The sequence below is a fragment of the Alexandromys fortis genome, unplaced genomic scaffold, assembly GCF_014885135.2.
Source record: "Alexandromys fortis isolate MF-2015 unplaced genomic scaffold, M_Fortis_MF-2015_v1.1 scaffold_85, whole genome shotgun sequence".
In the NCBI taxonomy this organism is placed as follows: Eukaryota; Metazoa; Chordata; class Mammalia; order Rodentia; family Cricetidae; genus Alexandromys; species Alexandromys fortis.
In genome coordinates this window covers 1,739,920-1,756,947 of record NW_026067975.1, presented here as the reverse complement: position 1 = coordinate 1,756,947, position 17,028 = coordinate 1,739,920, and the positions used below count along the sequence as shown (strand labels likewise).

At 50.8% G+C, this 17,028-nt stretch overlaps 1 protein-coding gene across 3 annotated transcripts in view; it reads right to left on the bottom strand.

Annotated features, from left to right (window-relative positions):
• Positions 1–446: 446 nt before the first annotated feature.
• The window catches only part of Spsb4 (splA/ryanodine receptor domain and SOCS box containing 4), a 70,727-nt gene continuing 54,145 nt past the window's right edge, over positions 447–17,028 (bottom strand). For all 3 annotated transcript variants that reach the window (XM_050157355.1, XM_050157357.1, XM_050157356.1), the window contains exon 3: positions 447–1,629. In XM_050157355.1, coding sequence (XP_050013312.1) covers positions 1,502–1,629 — 128 coding nt within the window. In that variant the 3' untranslated portion in view covers positions 447–1,501. The remainder of the gene's footprint in view (positions 1,630–17,028) is intronic.

The window sequence follows — 17,028 nt, the reverse complement described above, 5'->3', positions numbered from 1 at the left end:
TTCCTGCCCCTAACTGCCAATCAGCCACCAGCCCCAGAGAGCCGAGCCCACCTCTTCCTCATTCACTCTGCAGCCATTTGCACTGCTCCTGGGTGTCACATGGGTTCAGCCCCAGTACCAGGTCTTTTTGGGTTCACCCTGGCTCGCCGTAGTCACCCTGAAGATCTAAGCCTCAGCATCAGGGGGTATGGCAGTCTTTGAAGAACCTGGGCACAGCGTCGTCTTCCAGATCAGGTCTCTGCAGCATCTCTAGAGCTGGGGCTCAAAGGGGGACGGCGGACAGCAGAGGGAAGGCTGGATGGAGAGGCCCTCCCAGATATGATGCCTGTGGATCTGAGGACAGATCGGCCAGGCCGATAGTGCGGTCCCCACACCCATGAAAGAGCACTTGACACCTGGCTCAAGGACAGAATGACAAACTTTATTAGAAATGTTCCTTGCTTGAAGGTCACATTCACATTCAAGTGGAGGCTGCGCTGTCTGGCTCTGGTATCTCACGTTGTGACGATTTCCAGTTAAAGACAAGTCTGGGTGGAGACTATCAGGAACACACCAAAAACGCTGAATGGTGGTGCTGAAAGGCAAAGGCAGCAGCAGCAACATTCCGTGAGAGGATAGGTCTCAGGGCCTGCAGAGACTGTGTGTCACCCCCACCCTTCCAGTCCTAAAGCCACGCCACGGGCCCCACCTGATAAATAAACAGCATGTCACACACATATGAGAAACAAGAAACAAACTGTGGAGGTCTCCTAAAGTGAAAAAATAATTTGCTCAAAGAAAGCTCTGTGACAGCCAGGCTTCACCCTGAATATGGTGGCCAGAGTCCCGGACACTAATGGTGTCTCAGACTCAGGGTCCCGAGGCCTCCCATCCTCCTTAGCACCTTTGGGAGAAAGCCATCTTCAATACACTCCTCTTCAAAATGCAAAACTTTAAACGATCATACCCAAGAATAAGCTCTGTCCCTGGGGGAAGTCATCAGACTACTGTCCCTGAAGAGACAGGCGGGCGGGGACAGCCAAAGGACTCTATCCATGGTGGAAGAGGGACGGACGGGCTGAGAAAGCCGGCTCAGAGAGGAAAGTCCAGGTTCTTCGCACTGAAGTGCTCCCCGTCGACTGGTCTCTCAAAGTGGTTCTAAGTCTTAAAACGGAAGGATGATCTCCCTACTGGCCAGGGGCAGGCAGGGAGGGGACCATCAAGTTCCGTCATTCATTATTCAGAAGCTATTTTCTCTCCACCAGCCAATTTTCCCGGGCCTGTCTGCAGTGGGGAACAGGACGCTGTCTCCTGCCAAATGTTTTATTCATTCTCTTGAGAAGGAAAATGGTCTCTACACTCTGGTTGACTAGGTGACTTCCTGGTCCTGGTTGATGGCAGCAGTTTGGCCCTGGCAGCCACAGTGGCAACAGGCATTCCTTTTCCAAGTCAGTGACACAATCCTGGCGCTCCGGAGCTAGGTGCCGTGTGACCACAGACGACGGCAGGCCTTCAGTCCTGCTCACTGGTACTGCAGATAGTTTTTGAGCGACTGAGGCAGGGGCAAGGAGTCGATGTCCCGCAGGCGCTGTCTGCCCAGGGCTGAGCGGATGGATCTCCGACACAGGTCCATCAGCTGCAGGGGCTCAGCTGCAAAGACAGTGACGTGTGAGTGCCCACTGCTCAACCCGCCCAGGTGGCCCGCTGCCTACCCCTGCCCCTGAACTAGTCCAGGGCCTCCTGTTCCTCACGAGTCATCCTTGCTTGAAGTAAGAGGCCCTCAAAAATGTTTATGGAAAGGGGAACACGGCTGGTCAGACTAGATTTAGCATAATCAGTAGTGAATAGTGGTGTTAAAAGATTAATAGTGGTATTAAACTTATCTCTAGCAAGGATAAGCTCTGATGTGGAGTGCGTGACTCAAAAGTGTTTGAAAGTGGCATCCTTTGCCGGGCGGTGGTGGCGCATGCCTTTAATCCCAGCACTCAGGAGGCAGAGGCAGGCACATCTGTGAGTTCGAGGCCAGCCTGGTCTACGAGAGCTAGTTCCAGGATAGGCTCCAAAGCTACAGAGAAACCCTGTTTTGAAAAAAAAAAGTGGCATCCTTTTAGAAACAGAATAATTTGTCCCAATTACTCAGGAGGCTGAGGCAGGAGGATCATTTAAGTCCAGAAGTTCAAGACCAGCCTGGGCCACACAGCCAGACCCTAGCTCAAAACAAACAAGCGAACAGGTTAGATCCAGCAGCTTTGGAAATTCTTTCAAACCATCACACTTTCCTATAGTGTCTACAGTGGGCACTGGGAGGACATACTTTCTTTCTTTCTTTCTTTCTTTCTTTCTTTCTTTTTTTTTTTTTTTTTTTTNTAGCATACCCTGTGAACATTCAGTCTCAACTAAAGTTGTCTTCGAGGACTCAGGGTGTCTGGGTCATCTCAGAGGCCCAGAATGAGAAATGAGCAGCCCCAGGCTTTTCTGTGTGGATGCTTTAAAGGTGCTAAGACTAGTTGAGGGCAAAGAAAGCCAGGGTGTGTTCTTCCTTAACCTCCTCAGCAAGCAAGACCTAGCTTAAGGGTTCTTCCCACCTCCTAAACTGTGACCCGTAATTGGATAATCGTTAGGTACCTAACCTTGGTTGCTGGAGGCCCCTTAGGGTACCACGGCTCTCAGAGTAGTGATTGTCCGCCCACCAAATTGCAGGGGTGTGGTGTAGTGTGAACACGTGGCTCCAGGTCGGTGTTGACTGACTTTTTTTTTTTTTTTTGGTTTTTTCGATACAGGGTTTCTCTGTGGTTTTGGAGCCTGTCCTGGAACTAGCTCTTGTAAACCAGGCTGGTCTCGAACTCACAGAGATCCGCCTGCCTCTGCCTCCCGACTGCTGGGATTAAAGGCGTGTGCCACTACCGCCCGGCATTACAACGCTCAAGTTCTAGAAAAATCCATAAAGTAAAATCTACCAGGGGGTAAAAGTGCTTGCCACAGAAAGCTGACGATGTGCTATTGATCCTCAGAAGTCAATTAAAAAGCTAGATGCAGCGGCAGGCACCTGAAAGGCCAGCAATCCTACGTAGAGACGGAAAACAGATGAGAGACCCCAACTCAACATGGTGGGAGGAGGGAACCCACTCCTCAAAGTTGCCCTCTGACCTCCACATGCATGCACACCGTGGTGCACTTATCCAACCCCCAAGAGTAAAAATCACACCAAACCACAGCAACCTCTGGATACAGGACAGTTGACTGATACAGGCTCACTGAGGGTATTCACACTAACACTTATCTCTTCCAGGTCCTCTGGTAACTCTGGGGGTACAGAGACAACTAAGCCAGGGCCAGAGCCAGCCCTGGGGTGAGCTTGTAGTCTGTGATTTTCTCATGATCTGGGATTTTTAAGTAAATAAATGATTTGTTGCTGGTTTTTTTTAATTTTGTATACATGGTTGTTTTGCCTGAATGTATATCTGCATATCATCTGTAAGCCTTGTGTTCACAGAGGCCAGAAGAGGATGTTGGACCCCCTGGAACTGGAGTTACAGATGGTTGTGAGCTGCCATGTTTGGGGCTGGGAATTGAACCCTGGTCCTTTGGAAGAGCAGACAGTGCTCTTAACCTCTGAGCCATCTCTTCAGCGCCAGTGAGTGAATTATTTTAAAAGTGTTAATATGTAAAAGAACTCCTGAGTGCATGAGCAGTTGCTGGAAAGCTTTGAGGATAGAAATCTGAGCAGGATTCTGAAGGATGGGTAGGAGTGTTATAAGCACATAGGGCTGGGCAGTACTGTAAGCAAGGAGAACAGGCCAGGATCAGGAAGGCGGAGAAACCAAGGAGGGGAACGAGGCTGGCAGCTCAAACAGCCCAGTGGGGAATGAAGAGGACAGTGGTCCCAAGTCACCTCATGTGGCAGACATGGGACCTAGATGCTTGCCTTGCAGCTCAGTGTTCTTTTGGTAATGGCATAGGTAGGACTTTTGAAAGCATCCTAAGGCATGGTCAAATCCTTAGTAACAAACACAAAGGTGTCCAGCCGTATGGGAACGGTATCAGGAGGGATGGGGACAATGGCAGCTGCGGTTCCAAGGGAACTTCTGCTAGAGATGTAGTTTGAATGGGCCACCATCAGAAGCCAAGTGGGACTTGGCATGAGTGTCAGAAGCTATGGCCAAGGATGCATCTTGCTATCCTCTGGTGAGGCCAGAATCAGCACCAGTAGCTTGACCTGCTCCTTATCTTTTGATCCTCAAACAAAATGAGGCCAGCCAGGGCACCCGGGCCATGCATCCTGATCTGACCTGTCCCTCATAAGCTTCCCACCCCCTATACAGTAGCACCTTCAACCCTCCCTGCCCCTTGGCCCTTACAGCGCCAGTCCACATGTTGCCCTGGCCTGTCAATCAAGCCTCTATTCTAATCCCTCTACCTTCAGCACATGACTGGTTACTTTAGCAGGGATTGTAAGGTATAAGATATGTTTGTAGCTGCTTTTTCCTGAAGGATTATTATGTGTCCAACTCACCCTAAGCTCTTTTGGGTGGGGCTCAACTCATGTGAACCCCTGGAGGCAATGAATATTATGATTATCATCTCTATTTTCAGCAGAAGCTGAAACAGAGTGCACAAGCCCTTTACCTAAGGACGCACAGCTGGTAAGTGGCAATACTAGGAAGCACACTCACTGATCCAGAGGCAGGAGCTTGCCTTCTATCTTACCCACATTGACTGTACATCTGTTTGGCCCACTGCTAGGCTGAGCGCATCTCACTGAGGTCTTGAAGTAGCCTTCTGAAGTCAATGCGGTTACTGGTCCCTGGCTGAGAAAAGGAAACTGAGGTTCCGGGAGGAGAGGCTTGTCTAGAGTTGCAAGCTTGCACATGTCCCTCCCCGCAAACAGTAATAAGAAAGTGGACTCGAGGGGAAAACGGAGGTGAAATCACCTATCTTCTAGACTTCTGGCAGACTGTACCACAGCCTCAGGCCTCTTACTGTCCCCTACGGCCACTCTCCAGGTCACGGCTGCCCACCTCTCCCACATGACTGGAAGCAGCCAGGCTACTGCTCCTCACCAGCCGGTGCCAAAGTCAACTGCACCTGTTCCCAGAATAGAAAACAAATCAGCTCGTCATGGAGGCGCCCCAGGCACAGGTGAACGCGGGGACGAGCATCTCAGGGACGAGCATCTCAGGGACGAGCATCTCAGACAGAATTTTAAGCACAAGGAAAGTATGTTGTGACTCCCCAAAACCCCCAAGTTTAAAAGTAGCTGATGATGTTCAGGGTCTGGCCAATGATACACAGGGTGTAGAGAGGGGGGTGATGGTGATAGTGGAAGGTTGCGTCTAGCCAGTTTGCCTTGATGCCGGCAGGAGCAGCTTGAGATCCTATTACTCTCTTCACCAGAAGTTAGGTCTGAAATAAAGGAGCCACTCACTGAGTCAGGCCTTCGTCCCCCGGGATAGGGGGCAGGGGTGAACACACGTGTCAAGCAAGAATAAGTAAGAAGGATAACAGGCGTTTTCACCCAGCCCCGCCAGCCAGCGGCAGCTGGCTCCTCTTCTCCCAGCTACACGTTTCTCATCTGTAAAATGGGACGCGAAGGCAGCATCACATCACGGACCGGACCGTATGGTGACAAGGGCGTGGCATAGTCTGCCCTCTGCCTTAACAAGGTTTGTGCTGAAACACTTTCAAACCATCACCTCAAGAGGTCTCTTTGAAAACAGCCACGCTGTAGTTTGCTGTTCTTCTAAGGATATTCCAGGATGCCACCCTGCTGACGGCCCCTTTCTGCTCTTGATGAGGACTTACGCAGGCCGGTGAGGAATGCCTGGCTCTATGCTACAAACATCCCAGTCCTGTTGGAAGCCCTGAGTAGATTTTCCTCAATTACCCATCACTGATCCCTGTACAACCTGAGGGGAACCCAGGATTTCCAGGGACTCTGTTGCCATCTGCAAAAAAGGGTAACTCAGCACCTGGGGTTAAGTCGGCGTTTATCGTCAGGGATGTGGACAAGCCGGGATACTGGCACAGAGACTGGTGGCTTCGGCTGACTTCTCGAGCCTTTCCACCTGCCCTGGGGCGTGCTAAGACGTGAGTCATCAGTTACCATCACGCCTGCATTCCTGATTTAAGCCACAAGGTGAATGGCAGACAATGGGAGTCAGATGGAAAAGCACTTAGCGACATCCTTGAACGCTGAACTTAAGAAGACCTGGGTGCGGTGCTGTTTTTCATAAAGGAAATGAGGAGACACACAGGTGTCTGCCAACATGTATGTTTGTGCACCACTTGCATTCCTGGTACCCATGGAGACCAGAAGGCACTGGATCCCTTAGAACTGGAGTTACAGTACACCATGTGGGCACTGGGATTTGAACCCAGGTTCTCTGGAAGAGTAGTCAGTGCTCTTAATTGCTGAGCCATCTCCCTAGCCCCATCCACCATACTTATTCAAGTACGAGGATGCTGAGAGGAGGGAAATAAGTTCCGGGGGCAGCCTGGACTCCATGCTGGTGTCCCTCCCAGCTGCAAGGACAGAAAAGAGGTGCACGCTCCCTGTATGTTTATGAATGACACAGCATTGAGCTGGACACTAAGAAAGGCAGTGGCGGGCTAGACAGCTGGGTAGACTCTAGGAAGGCAGAAGGCAAGTGTAGCAGGCTGGAGAGGTGGAGCAGAAAACCTGGCAGCCATGTCCACTAAGGGAGAACGAAGGTTCGTAGAAGACACAGGCGCCACAGACCAAACATCTTGAGAATCCAGAAAAGGCGGTAGCCCAACGCTTGAGACAACGGTATCCCCACCGCTGCCCCAGCAGAAGCCTGAGCCTACTGTTGGTCTCAAGGGAAGTAGCCTTTAAGGAAGGCCCTGCTCTGGGTGGAAGGTCAGCTGAACGGAGCACAAGCAAATGCTTCATGCTGGATGGGGGAGAGGTGAGTGGTGGAAAGGAAGGCCATTTCTACAGAGGTAAGAACACAAGGACCTGGCCTCTCCCCAGTGGGTGGCCTGGTGTGACGGCCTAGCTGCCTTTAATGGGTGCAGTTTGGCAGGATGGAACTCACACTCGATTCCTGGCAGTGGGAACCTTGACGGTACCACATCCACTTAGCTTGCAGAGGAACCAATGCACATGACACAGGCGGGAAATACCCGGAAGAGAAATGTGGGGTGGGCCTTGGAGACCAGGGCCTCTTCTCTGCTAGAGGCTTGGCGACCACAGGGACAAGCTCGCTCAAGGTAGCATTCATCAAAGGCAAGGCTGCTCAGAGCACACATTCAGATTTCTGCCCAAGGCCTATTTTAGACACTGGTCTACAGGAGATTCCCAGAGGAGCAGGGATCTATCTTCAGACATGACCTTGTACCCCAGCCTCCTATCTGTAGACCTGACCATGTACCCCAGCCTCTTCTCTGCAGACCTGACCACGTACCCCAGCCTCCTATCTGCAGAGCTGACCATGTACCCCAGCCTCCTCTCTGTAGACCTGACTGTGTACTCCAGCCTCCTCTCTGCAGACCTGACCGTGTACCCCAGCCTCCTCTCTGCAGACCTGACCGTGTACCCCAACCTCCTCTCTGCAGACCTGACCGTGTACCCCAGCCTCCTCTGCAGAACCGACCATGTACCCCAGCCTCCTATCTGCAAACCTGACCGTGTACCCCAGCCTCCTCTCTGCAGAACCAACCATGTACCCCAGCCTCTTCTCTGTAGACCTGACCGAGTACCCCAGACCTCTGTCTGCAGGCCTTCTCTGACTCCTGGCCAGGCTCTTGGGGGTTTGGCCACTTCTGGCTTTGTTACATACCCAGCCCTGTTGGAGCTAGATGCTGGCTACTGGCTGAGCCTCTGCCAGCTGTAAGGAAGAATAGACACGGCTCTGCTCTGGTGAGCTCTGGGGACTGCAGCCATATCCTCCTGGCTGTGATCTCAGCTCTGATGGGCCTTTGCAATCTCTGAGCAGACCTGTGTGTTTGGGTTGGGGTGCGGAGAGATAGGGATGAATGCCTCATTACTTGTCTAGCAAGTTAAGAGCTGGGCTGGGGTGTAGAGACCGGAACTAGAGCAAAGCCCAGCACAGCCTGATCTTGGTTCACGAGCAAAGCCATACTCTTTCAACAGCCGTCACTAATAACAAATCTATATAATATATGAAGATATACAAAATTCGGTTCTTGAAATGAAAACAATTCTAAACACACATATTTTCCTTCTACTTTTATGCTTCTAAATTCTGATCATAATGATTAATGCTGGTGTTTCCGGTGTTTGAGATGTTTCTGCCCTAGGAAGAATGACGTCACGTGTCTGTGAAAGTGGTCAGAATCTAAGTGAAGCCACCTTTGCCAACTACTAACCAAAATAAATAAAGCAGGAGGCTGAGGAGGAGGGAGCCACATGCATGTGTGGCCGGTAACAAGACCTATGCACCATAGTCCTTGCCAGAAGTGTCACCTCACATAAAGGCCACCACAACCTTACCCAGTCCCAGATTCGACAGAGACATCTTCTGGACAACTGTTGCTCCTTCCTATTAATCCCTGTAGGCATGGGTAATTGTTTGAAAATGCCTTTTGCAATCCTCATATCCCACTTAAAACCTTCCCGCATCAACCTTCAAATGGCTCGTCTTCCCATGGAATGCCTTACTATTCCTAACTTAGCTTTTTTATTCTGTGACTCTTTCCACTTGCTACTTATGCTGACATTCCTCAACTCTGTATTTGCTTAGCTCCTACTCTGATAAAATTAGGGCCACTGTCACACATCATCTCTACCGTGGCTCTAGTCTGGGACCCACATTAACTTTGCTTAGTGATCTATGGACCCGAAATGTGTATGGGCTTCACATGGGGCCCTTAAATGTAGGATCTGGGGTTTCACCCAGACACACTGCATCCAGACAGCACTTAAACAGGACCTGTTATTCTAACACATTGGTCTGCAGGCCCAGGGCCAGGCAATGTCCTGAAGAGATCACCGTACTATGCAAGGAAGTCAAGTTCCTGTTCCCTCCTTAGCACGGTGGATCCCTGTCCTTCAGCCCCAAACACAAGGGTCCTTGACCCACACCTTCAGACATAGCTCTGCATGTTCTTGTCTTTGAATGGCACCCACTCCTAAGCCCCTTCCTACCCACTTTCCAAGCACCCATGTTCTCTGTTAGCTTCTGCATTCACTCTGAGCCCTTGGTCTCTTCCTGACTCCACCATGAAGCAGTCTCTGGGGTCCTTCTACCATCTCAAACAGCTCCAGCCCTCCTCCCTGTCCTCCTCATCTCACTCCTCAGCAAGGCCAAGCATCAGTATGGTGACCAAACCCATTTGAAGCACTCTACTCTCTACCCTACCCTCAGACCTAGTCCTAAGTAGAAAGCAGGGGGAAGGGGCATCTGTGCTCTCTGTCCCCAGCTTCCAGCAAGCCCAGAATTCTTGAGTCACTATTGAATCTCCTCCCCTGGGGACTGTGGCTCCCACAGGCAGGAATGGGTGTCATCCCTGCTGCTTGGTCCTTACTGCAAATGACAAGGCCAATGGGATGGAGAAGCCCAGGTTCTGGGAGACGAGACAGAAGCAGCTGCAGTGAACCCTCATCTCTACAAAAGGTGCTGAAGCACTTCGAGGTAGGCAATGAGTGCTAATAACAGAAGGGAGCTAGGGAGATGCCCAGTGGGTACAGTGCTTGACACACAAGCGTTAGGAGCTGGGTCCAGATGCACAAAACCCACATAAAGCTGGATGTGGTAGGTTGTATGTGCAATCCCAGAGAGATGGCCAGAAGCTCACAGGCTAGTTAGAGACCCTGTCTCAAACAAGATGGAAGGTGAATATGTGTGCGTACACACACACACACACACACACACACACACACACACACACACGTGGGAAAGGGAGAGGGGGCTGTGTAGCCCCTTTCATCCAGCCCTAAACTGGCTGGAGAGACTCTGGCAGATCCCTTCCCTCTGACAAGCAGAACTGTGCTGTACTGTGTAGTGCTAATTCTACGAACTGGTACAGGGATGATCCTTACTTAGATGAACCAGTTAAGCTTGGGCCCTGTCCCAGGGAGCTGCCGAGTAGCTGGATGTGCAAGCCTTGGGCAAGGACATCCCCAGCCACACAGGGAGAGGGAAACTGCCCTCCAGGTTTCTTTCTGACACAGTCCTGGGGCTACCTGTTGCTCAGCAGCTACTAAGCTAAATATGCCCATCGGGGTGCAGGGAGCCAAGCCTGTGCTTTCAGAGTCAGCAAGTATGGGGTGGGGGGGGGGCGATACCTCAGGAATAGGGTTCCCAGGATGCATCTTTTTCCAAAGATGGAGATTGAGGCATGTGGGGCAGCCAGACTTAGCCACCAAATGGCAGATTAGCCAATGCTATAGCAATGAATCCAGGGAGGCCCTAGCTCCAGAAGAGACAACTAGGCCAATCAGACAAAGGATCTTGTAGGTGTGTACACGAATGCTGGAGATCAGGGAGGAAAGAAGGGCAGGAATCCGCACAGAGGCACTTGGTTGTTAATGTTCAGATCTTCCAGCTGGGTGGTGGATTCAGGCATGTGCATTAAATCTCAAGCAAGTTCACAAACAAATAAACAAGTTAGAACAAAGAGAGCTGGGCAGGGCACTAGTGATGACAGTGTGTCAGTGGTGAGGTCACAGCTAAGTGACAGAAAGAGCCCTGCTGCCATCAGGACGTTCAGTTAAAAATAGAGATGAGGAGAGCAAAATCGCACAAGAGAATTAGCGTCCCAGTCTAACTCAAGTAAGGGCTTGGCCAGAAGATGAATTACAGCTAATTCTAGCTAATGAGTAATAATGAAGTCACTCTTGTCTGCACAGAACTCAGCACTGCCGGGGAGGGGCGTTACTACCATGCAGGAACAGCTGACCTGGGGTCGAAGACCTAAGCTGAGTTCCGCCTTAATAAAACTGTTTTTTGTTTGTTTGCTTTTGTAAAATAGTGATACTCCCTGCTTCACGAGGAGCAGGAGCAGTCGGGGAGGATCAGGTAAGGGACAGAGTGCTTAGGGAAGGTCCTGGCCTTTGTGGCACTCAAACAAGGACAGCTACTATCAACATTCCAGAGCAGCCGGTGTCCTAGGGAACAAAGCAGAGAATGGGACAACCGGTGTAGAAGGAGGCTGCTTCTGGTAGGATATTCCTGTGCTGAAACCACAGATGACTCTGAACACACCTGAGCAGGCCCGTGCAGTTAGTGTGTGTGAGAACCACACAGCAGCCCTGGGACTGGAGCCTCCTGTCCCGTGCCCCAGCCTGTAGTGATTTTAGGGTCCACCTTCCAGTTTCTACATCAGATACAGAAGCAGGGAGAAGCCCCTGACTGTTGACATCTTCAGGTCCATTCGCTGGACTCCTGAACTCGGTATCCAGCAACAGTTACAATAGGAAGGGTTGTACTAGGACTCACGCATCACTTCCCATATTAGGGAACATTCTAGAGCTCTTCACTCTCACAACCCGGTGAGGTAGTTGTTTATGTATGCCCACTTAAAGCTGTGAGGAAACTGAGGCAGAGAGGGGCCATATGGCTAGCTCAAGGCCATGGCTGAGCACTGACAATGGGACTGCTGCTCAGGGTCTGATTTGGGATGCACACACATGTGTGCATGTGTGCGTATGTGCATGCGTGCATGTGTGTGCATGTGCGCGCACGTGTGTGTGTTTGTGTGTGTGTATGGTGTAAACACATCCTGCATACCTGCCCTGAGGAGTCTACCAACTGGTCCCCAGAGCCCCCCTTGCCTTGCCTCTTCAACACTGCTCCATGTGGTGATGTCGTCCTGTTTACTGTGCATGAGAGACCCTTGAAAGGACTGAAGGTGGACCCTGACCCAGGCAAGGCCAGCAATAGGCTGGCAGGAGAACTGGGAGTTTCATCCCCTAGTAAAGGAGTTTGCCCAATGTTAGACAGTGAAATGGGTCCAATTCACCAGGTTCCATATGGGATTTGGATACCATCTGTGGCATTGCTTTTTCCTGGAGACCCAGTGACCAGAATGGCCTTTAGTCCTCCTGGAAGCAGCCGGGGTGCAGCTGCTCATAGCCACCAGGCTGGCTGGCACAGCTATCTTCTGTTTTCAAATAGCTAAGGTCAGACAAACTTCCTTCCACTAGGGAAATGTCTCCACACTAGCCTCTTACTAATCAGCATAAACCCCGGGGGCTTAATAAGAAGGCCTTCTAATGGATTTACTATGTTTATTTGACCTTTCCAAGTGTGAACTCAGAAACAGGCTCAAAGGAGGTGGAGAAGCTTGTTTTTCTTAAATTCTGCAAAAGTGATGAGTAAATTGAATTCTTGGATATGGTCCGCCTAGTTCTCTCAGCCTCCCTCTTTCCCTCCCTCCTTCAGCCAAAGGATGCAATTAGGCTCAGGAGGAACCAGCATTTACGGGACAGCTCGCTCCAGAGGAGAAAGAGGCATCTGCTCAGAAGTGGTAAGTGGTGAGGTCTGTGCACAAGTCTGTACATCGCACAAGCACCACAATGCAGAGCAAGGGTCACCAAATTTGGAAGTGCTGACTCTGTTTCCCCTTCTGGCTTCTAGGCAAGTGATGTCACGTGTTACCTAAATTTAAAAATGTTCATGCCCACCGCACGGGTGAGAACAAGCTCCAGGGGCACAAACACCGCAGCATGCCAACTTCAACCCTAAGGAGGCAGGAATCCTCTAGGTGCACCCTGAAGAGCAGGTGTGGAGAATATGGGGGCAGCCAGCAAACCAGGGAGCAGACACCAGGGGACCAGCACTTGGGTCCAAGCAGGACTGTGGACCCCAGGTTACCGGGTTCCTCCCCAATGGAGGTAGGGACTTGCAAGCAGAGGGGTCACGTGATTTCCAGGCTTACCTAGTCTTAGAAAGGACAGACAGAGCTTTCAAGCTCCGGGACCTGAACTCTACAAGACACCACTCAATGCCGAGAAAACTGATATATATTGATATAAAATGCCTGTAACATCTGTTTTCCCACAGACCCAAACATTTTATTTCTTATTTTACTACAGACAAGGTATGGCAGACATTAAGGGTTTATGAGCCAAAATGTATTGCCAGGAAAAAAACTTGACAGAGAAAAATCAACTTTTTTTTTTAATGTGCTAACTAGGTAGTGGCAAAACCAGTTTCCTAAAGTGATACAGACTGAGAACCCTGTTGATCCTGATTGGCCGTTGCCCAGGACCTGCTGCAGCTGCCCTCGATGAACCCTGCCAGCATACTACCTGGCCTGACTTTGCTTTACACTATGCCTCTTGCTAGATCCCACAGTCGTCCCAGACCCGATACCACAGCCCTGATTGACCACTCAGAGGACTGAGGGGAAGAGAATCTGGCAACTCCTAAACCCATGCAGGGTCACCAACAGGACGCTCAGGTGCGTGGGCAGAGGGCACATCTGTGAACTGAGCTGCACAGTTCAGTGGTGAGAGACAGAAAGCACAAACTCTCTGAGAGGAATCCACCCAGAGCTGGCTCCTCTGGTATTTCTGCTGCTGCAGGGGCCACTTTAACTCTCTACCCCTCACACACCTAGCATCTTCAATGGCAGGGAAGGAAGGTCCTGACCTGCCTCCACCTCCAAGGAACCTCTGAGGAAGTCTTAGCCCAGGTCCTAGTGGCCACACCCTGTAGATGTTCTGGACTGCAGCTCTTCACCAGTAGAAAGGCTGGTGGGTTTCTTCTTCCAAGGGAGTGACAATCTTTTGACAGTGTTAACAGAGTCCAGAGCAGTGTAGCATCTAAAGAGGAAGTGGCCTTGGACAGTGGAGTCCTAGGTTCCCACCATAAGGAAGGAGCCCAAGGTCTTCCAAGGAACTTTGGCTCTGCCTTGCCAGCTCCCTGACGTGAGAAGTGAACGAAGACAGAGCCGAAGACTTGCCAATGGGAAGACCACACTCTTGGTTTAGATTTAATTGGGGTGAGAACACCACAATACTTATCCTTACGAAGCACGGTTTTTTCCAAGGACCTTTATAAACACCCCATTTACTTCAGAGTGAGCCATTCCAAAAACTCACTCAAGGAATAATGAGGCCCCGAAGAACGTCTCTAGTCGAGGATGGGACACTCAGGAAACTGGGAGAGCTGCTGACTTGCGTTTCCACAGGCAGTCGCTGGCCTTTTTGCTTTGGCTGCAGTTCCTATAGCAACCTCCTACAGTCCCTGCTCCTTCCTGACTCAACAGCCCAGCCCGGGAGTCAAGGAGAACCATGTTTTGCACATTCTCCAGGCAATGGACACTATGTTCAGAGACTTGGATGCAGCGTTTTCCTTAATCTTTAAAGAGAAGCTATGTAAAGACTGAAATGAACACCACCTACAAAGTTCCCTAAGAGCACACGGCGATGGATATGCTGGCTTTCCTGGTCTCAGCCTCAGTTCCCTCTAGTCTCAGGAAAATTATTTAACTTGGTCTGTTTTAATGAATGAACCGTGCTAGCCCACCAAGTGCGAATGGAAAGGACTTTAAACAATCACAAAAATGCTGATGTTTCTTTAATATGTTCAGTCATATATGTCCCTCATTCCACTCTGGCTTTAAGGGGGTATTTGAGGAGAGGGGGTGGAGACTGGATATAGAATTCTGACCCTTAGAAGGACAGCCTCCTGAGAACTCAGATTCCTGACAGACCTGTGACAGGGCAGAAGAGATATTCCCAAAAGCTGCACTGCAGAGGGGCAGGAAGGCTGGGTAGGTTACTGAGAGCTGGGGAGCAAAAAAAGGAGGTGCTTCCCCTCAAGCAGGGAGATCAGGGAGTGAGGAAGGGGACGGAGTCTCCGTGAGGAAAATGTGGATGCCCATGGGAGCTTGCATTAAGACCCCATTTAGCAACACCGATTAAGGAGCTATAAATAGCACCTGGCTTGTCTCGAAGGCCATAAAACACACTTCCCTGCATCGCTCCCTTCAGCCTTCTCTGCTTAATTGAGGCTCAAAATAAAATACCTGGAAGGCCACTTTCTGACAGAGTGCCCTTGTTGTCATAGTGACCAGTCATCGGGACCAGGACGAGCCAAGGCTTGATGAAGGGCTGCTGGGGATGGGGGGGGGGGGGACAGCAGAAAAGGAGGAGGAAAGGGTTGTTAAAGAAAAAAAAATCACCAAGGAAGCCTGAAATAAAATTCTACACTGAAGATTGTTGAGATGTAATGCTTACAACATGGCAGCCTTACTTAACTATCACCTTCTCCTGCTCATGGCTTGACACACTGTGATCAAGGAGTCAGGAAATGGACCTGCCAGGCTTTTGAGGAGAGTTTCAGTTCTGGCTATGTCCTTGGACGGCCAGGTGACCTTGGGTCTGTGCCTCACCAGCTCTGCACCTTCTACTGTCTAAAGAGTCCACCTTCCCACCTTGTGGTGGTGGTGGCGCACACCTTTAATCCCAGCACTCAGGAGGCAGAGGCAGGCGGATCTCTGTGAGTTCCAGGACAGCCAGGGCTCTTACACAGGAAACCCTGTCTCGACAGAGCCCAGCTTCCAGTACAAGTGAGAGGCTGAGCTCTCTGAGCTCTGAAACTGAATGAACCGCGGCTGGCCAAAGAAAGCGGAGCTCTCCACGCGCTGAGTCACCTCCAAGGTACACACCACCGTGTGCGGTGCACCCCGCCACCTGAGGAGAATAGTCAAGGATCCAACTGCCTCAGTGGCCTCTGGGAAGGGTGGCTGGACACAGAAGTGGGCAGACTTACCACTGCCATGTTTTAATTAAACCTTATGGATGCATTTAAATAGGGAAAATCTTTAAAAATTAAAACAAAACACCAACAAAAAACGGAAACCCACACGTGGCTCCAAATGCCCAGGTTTTGATAAGTAGAGTCGGCTACACTGGCAAGCTTAGCTTCTCACAACTCTGGAGAGATCTTGCCGATCTCTCCCGCCCACTACGAGCCCTTGCTCAGATCTCTTGCCCTTGACTGTCTTTTTGAAGCCTCTGATCCTCGGTACACTCCACCCCGTCCTCTGAAATGCCTTCCGTGGCTTTCTCATGGAGCAGTCTCTTTAAAGCTCATTCCAACACTCCTGCCGTGTGCCCCTCCACGGTTCCCTCATGGGCACAAACGGTCATTCTCCGCTGTACTTCCTACCCCTTACTGATGCTTGCCTGACCGATCATAATTTGGTGGCTGCCCCAGCAAGCTGGGGACACTTTGAGGCAGGTCATCGGTGTGAGTATTAGCGGCCTCTGAAAAGAAAGCTGTTCTCTGCAATCCTCCGCACAGATAGGCCATTGTTCGGCTGATTTTCTTGTTGACTGTCCACCAAAACCCCGGGGTTCCTGCTCTCATCTGACCTCTGGCCTCACTGGCATGCCAGGCGAGTTGATGATTAACATCTGGAGCAAAGCACAGAGAAGAAGGGCTACCCCCTCAGCGGTAAATAAACACACTAGATGCCTGCTGTGGGCTTCTCACCCTTCCACACCAGGGCGGGGTGGGGGGGGGTGGGGGAGGGAGGGGCAGTTCACTCCGTAGCATACCCAAGGTAAGGTAGGGTGTGGGTCTTCACCTCAGCTGCCTCCCTGCTTGCTGCTGGTGATAACCAGGCATCCGTTTCTTTTTTTCTTTCTAGTAGTGGGAATTGGACTCAGGGCCCCTCACACCCTAGGCAAGGACTAAATCCCCAGACTTATTTTTAGCTTTTATTTTGAGATACGGTCTCACTAAGTTATGCAGGCTAGACCGGCACTCTCCGTGGAGCCCTGACAGGCCTGGGCTGTGAATACAGAGTCCATTCAACCTCTGCTCTGCCACTGAAGACACCTTCTTGATGAGATGGCCCTGCCAGGCCGGCCGAGATTGTCCCTTTGGTTTACGTGAGAGTGAAATCATTCACAACGTTTTATCCTGCTCTTACGCTGGTTACTAATGGGCTTCTGTGAGTTTGGCCTGCAGCTTCCTTACGCTCTCTTTTGGTAAAATGCCTGCAGGTGCCTGCAAGGATGACTGGTGAGACTCCGCTCTCAGCTCCAGAACTGAGCACACACGGCAGCACATTCTGCCCCAGCCACAGTGACTGGTTCAGTGTGGA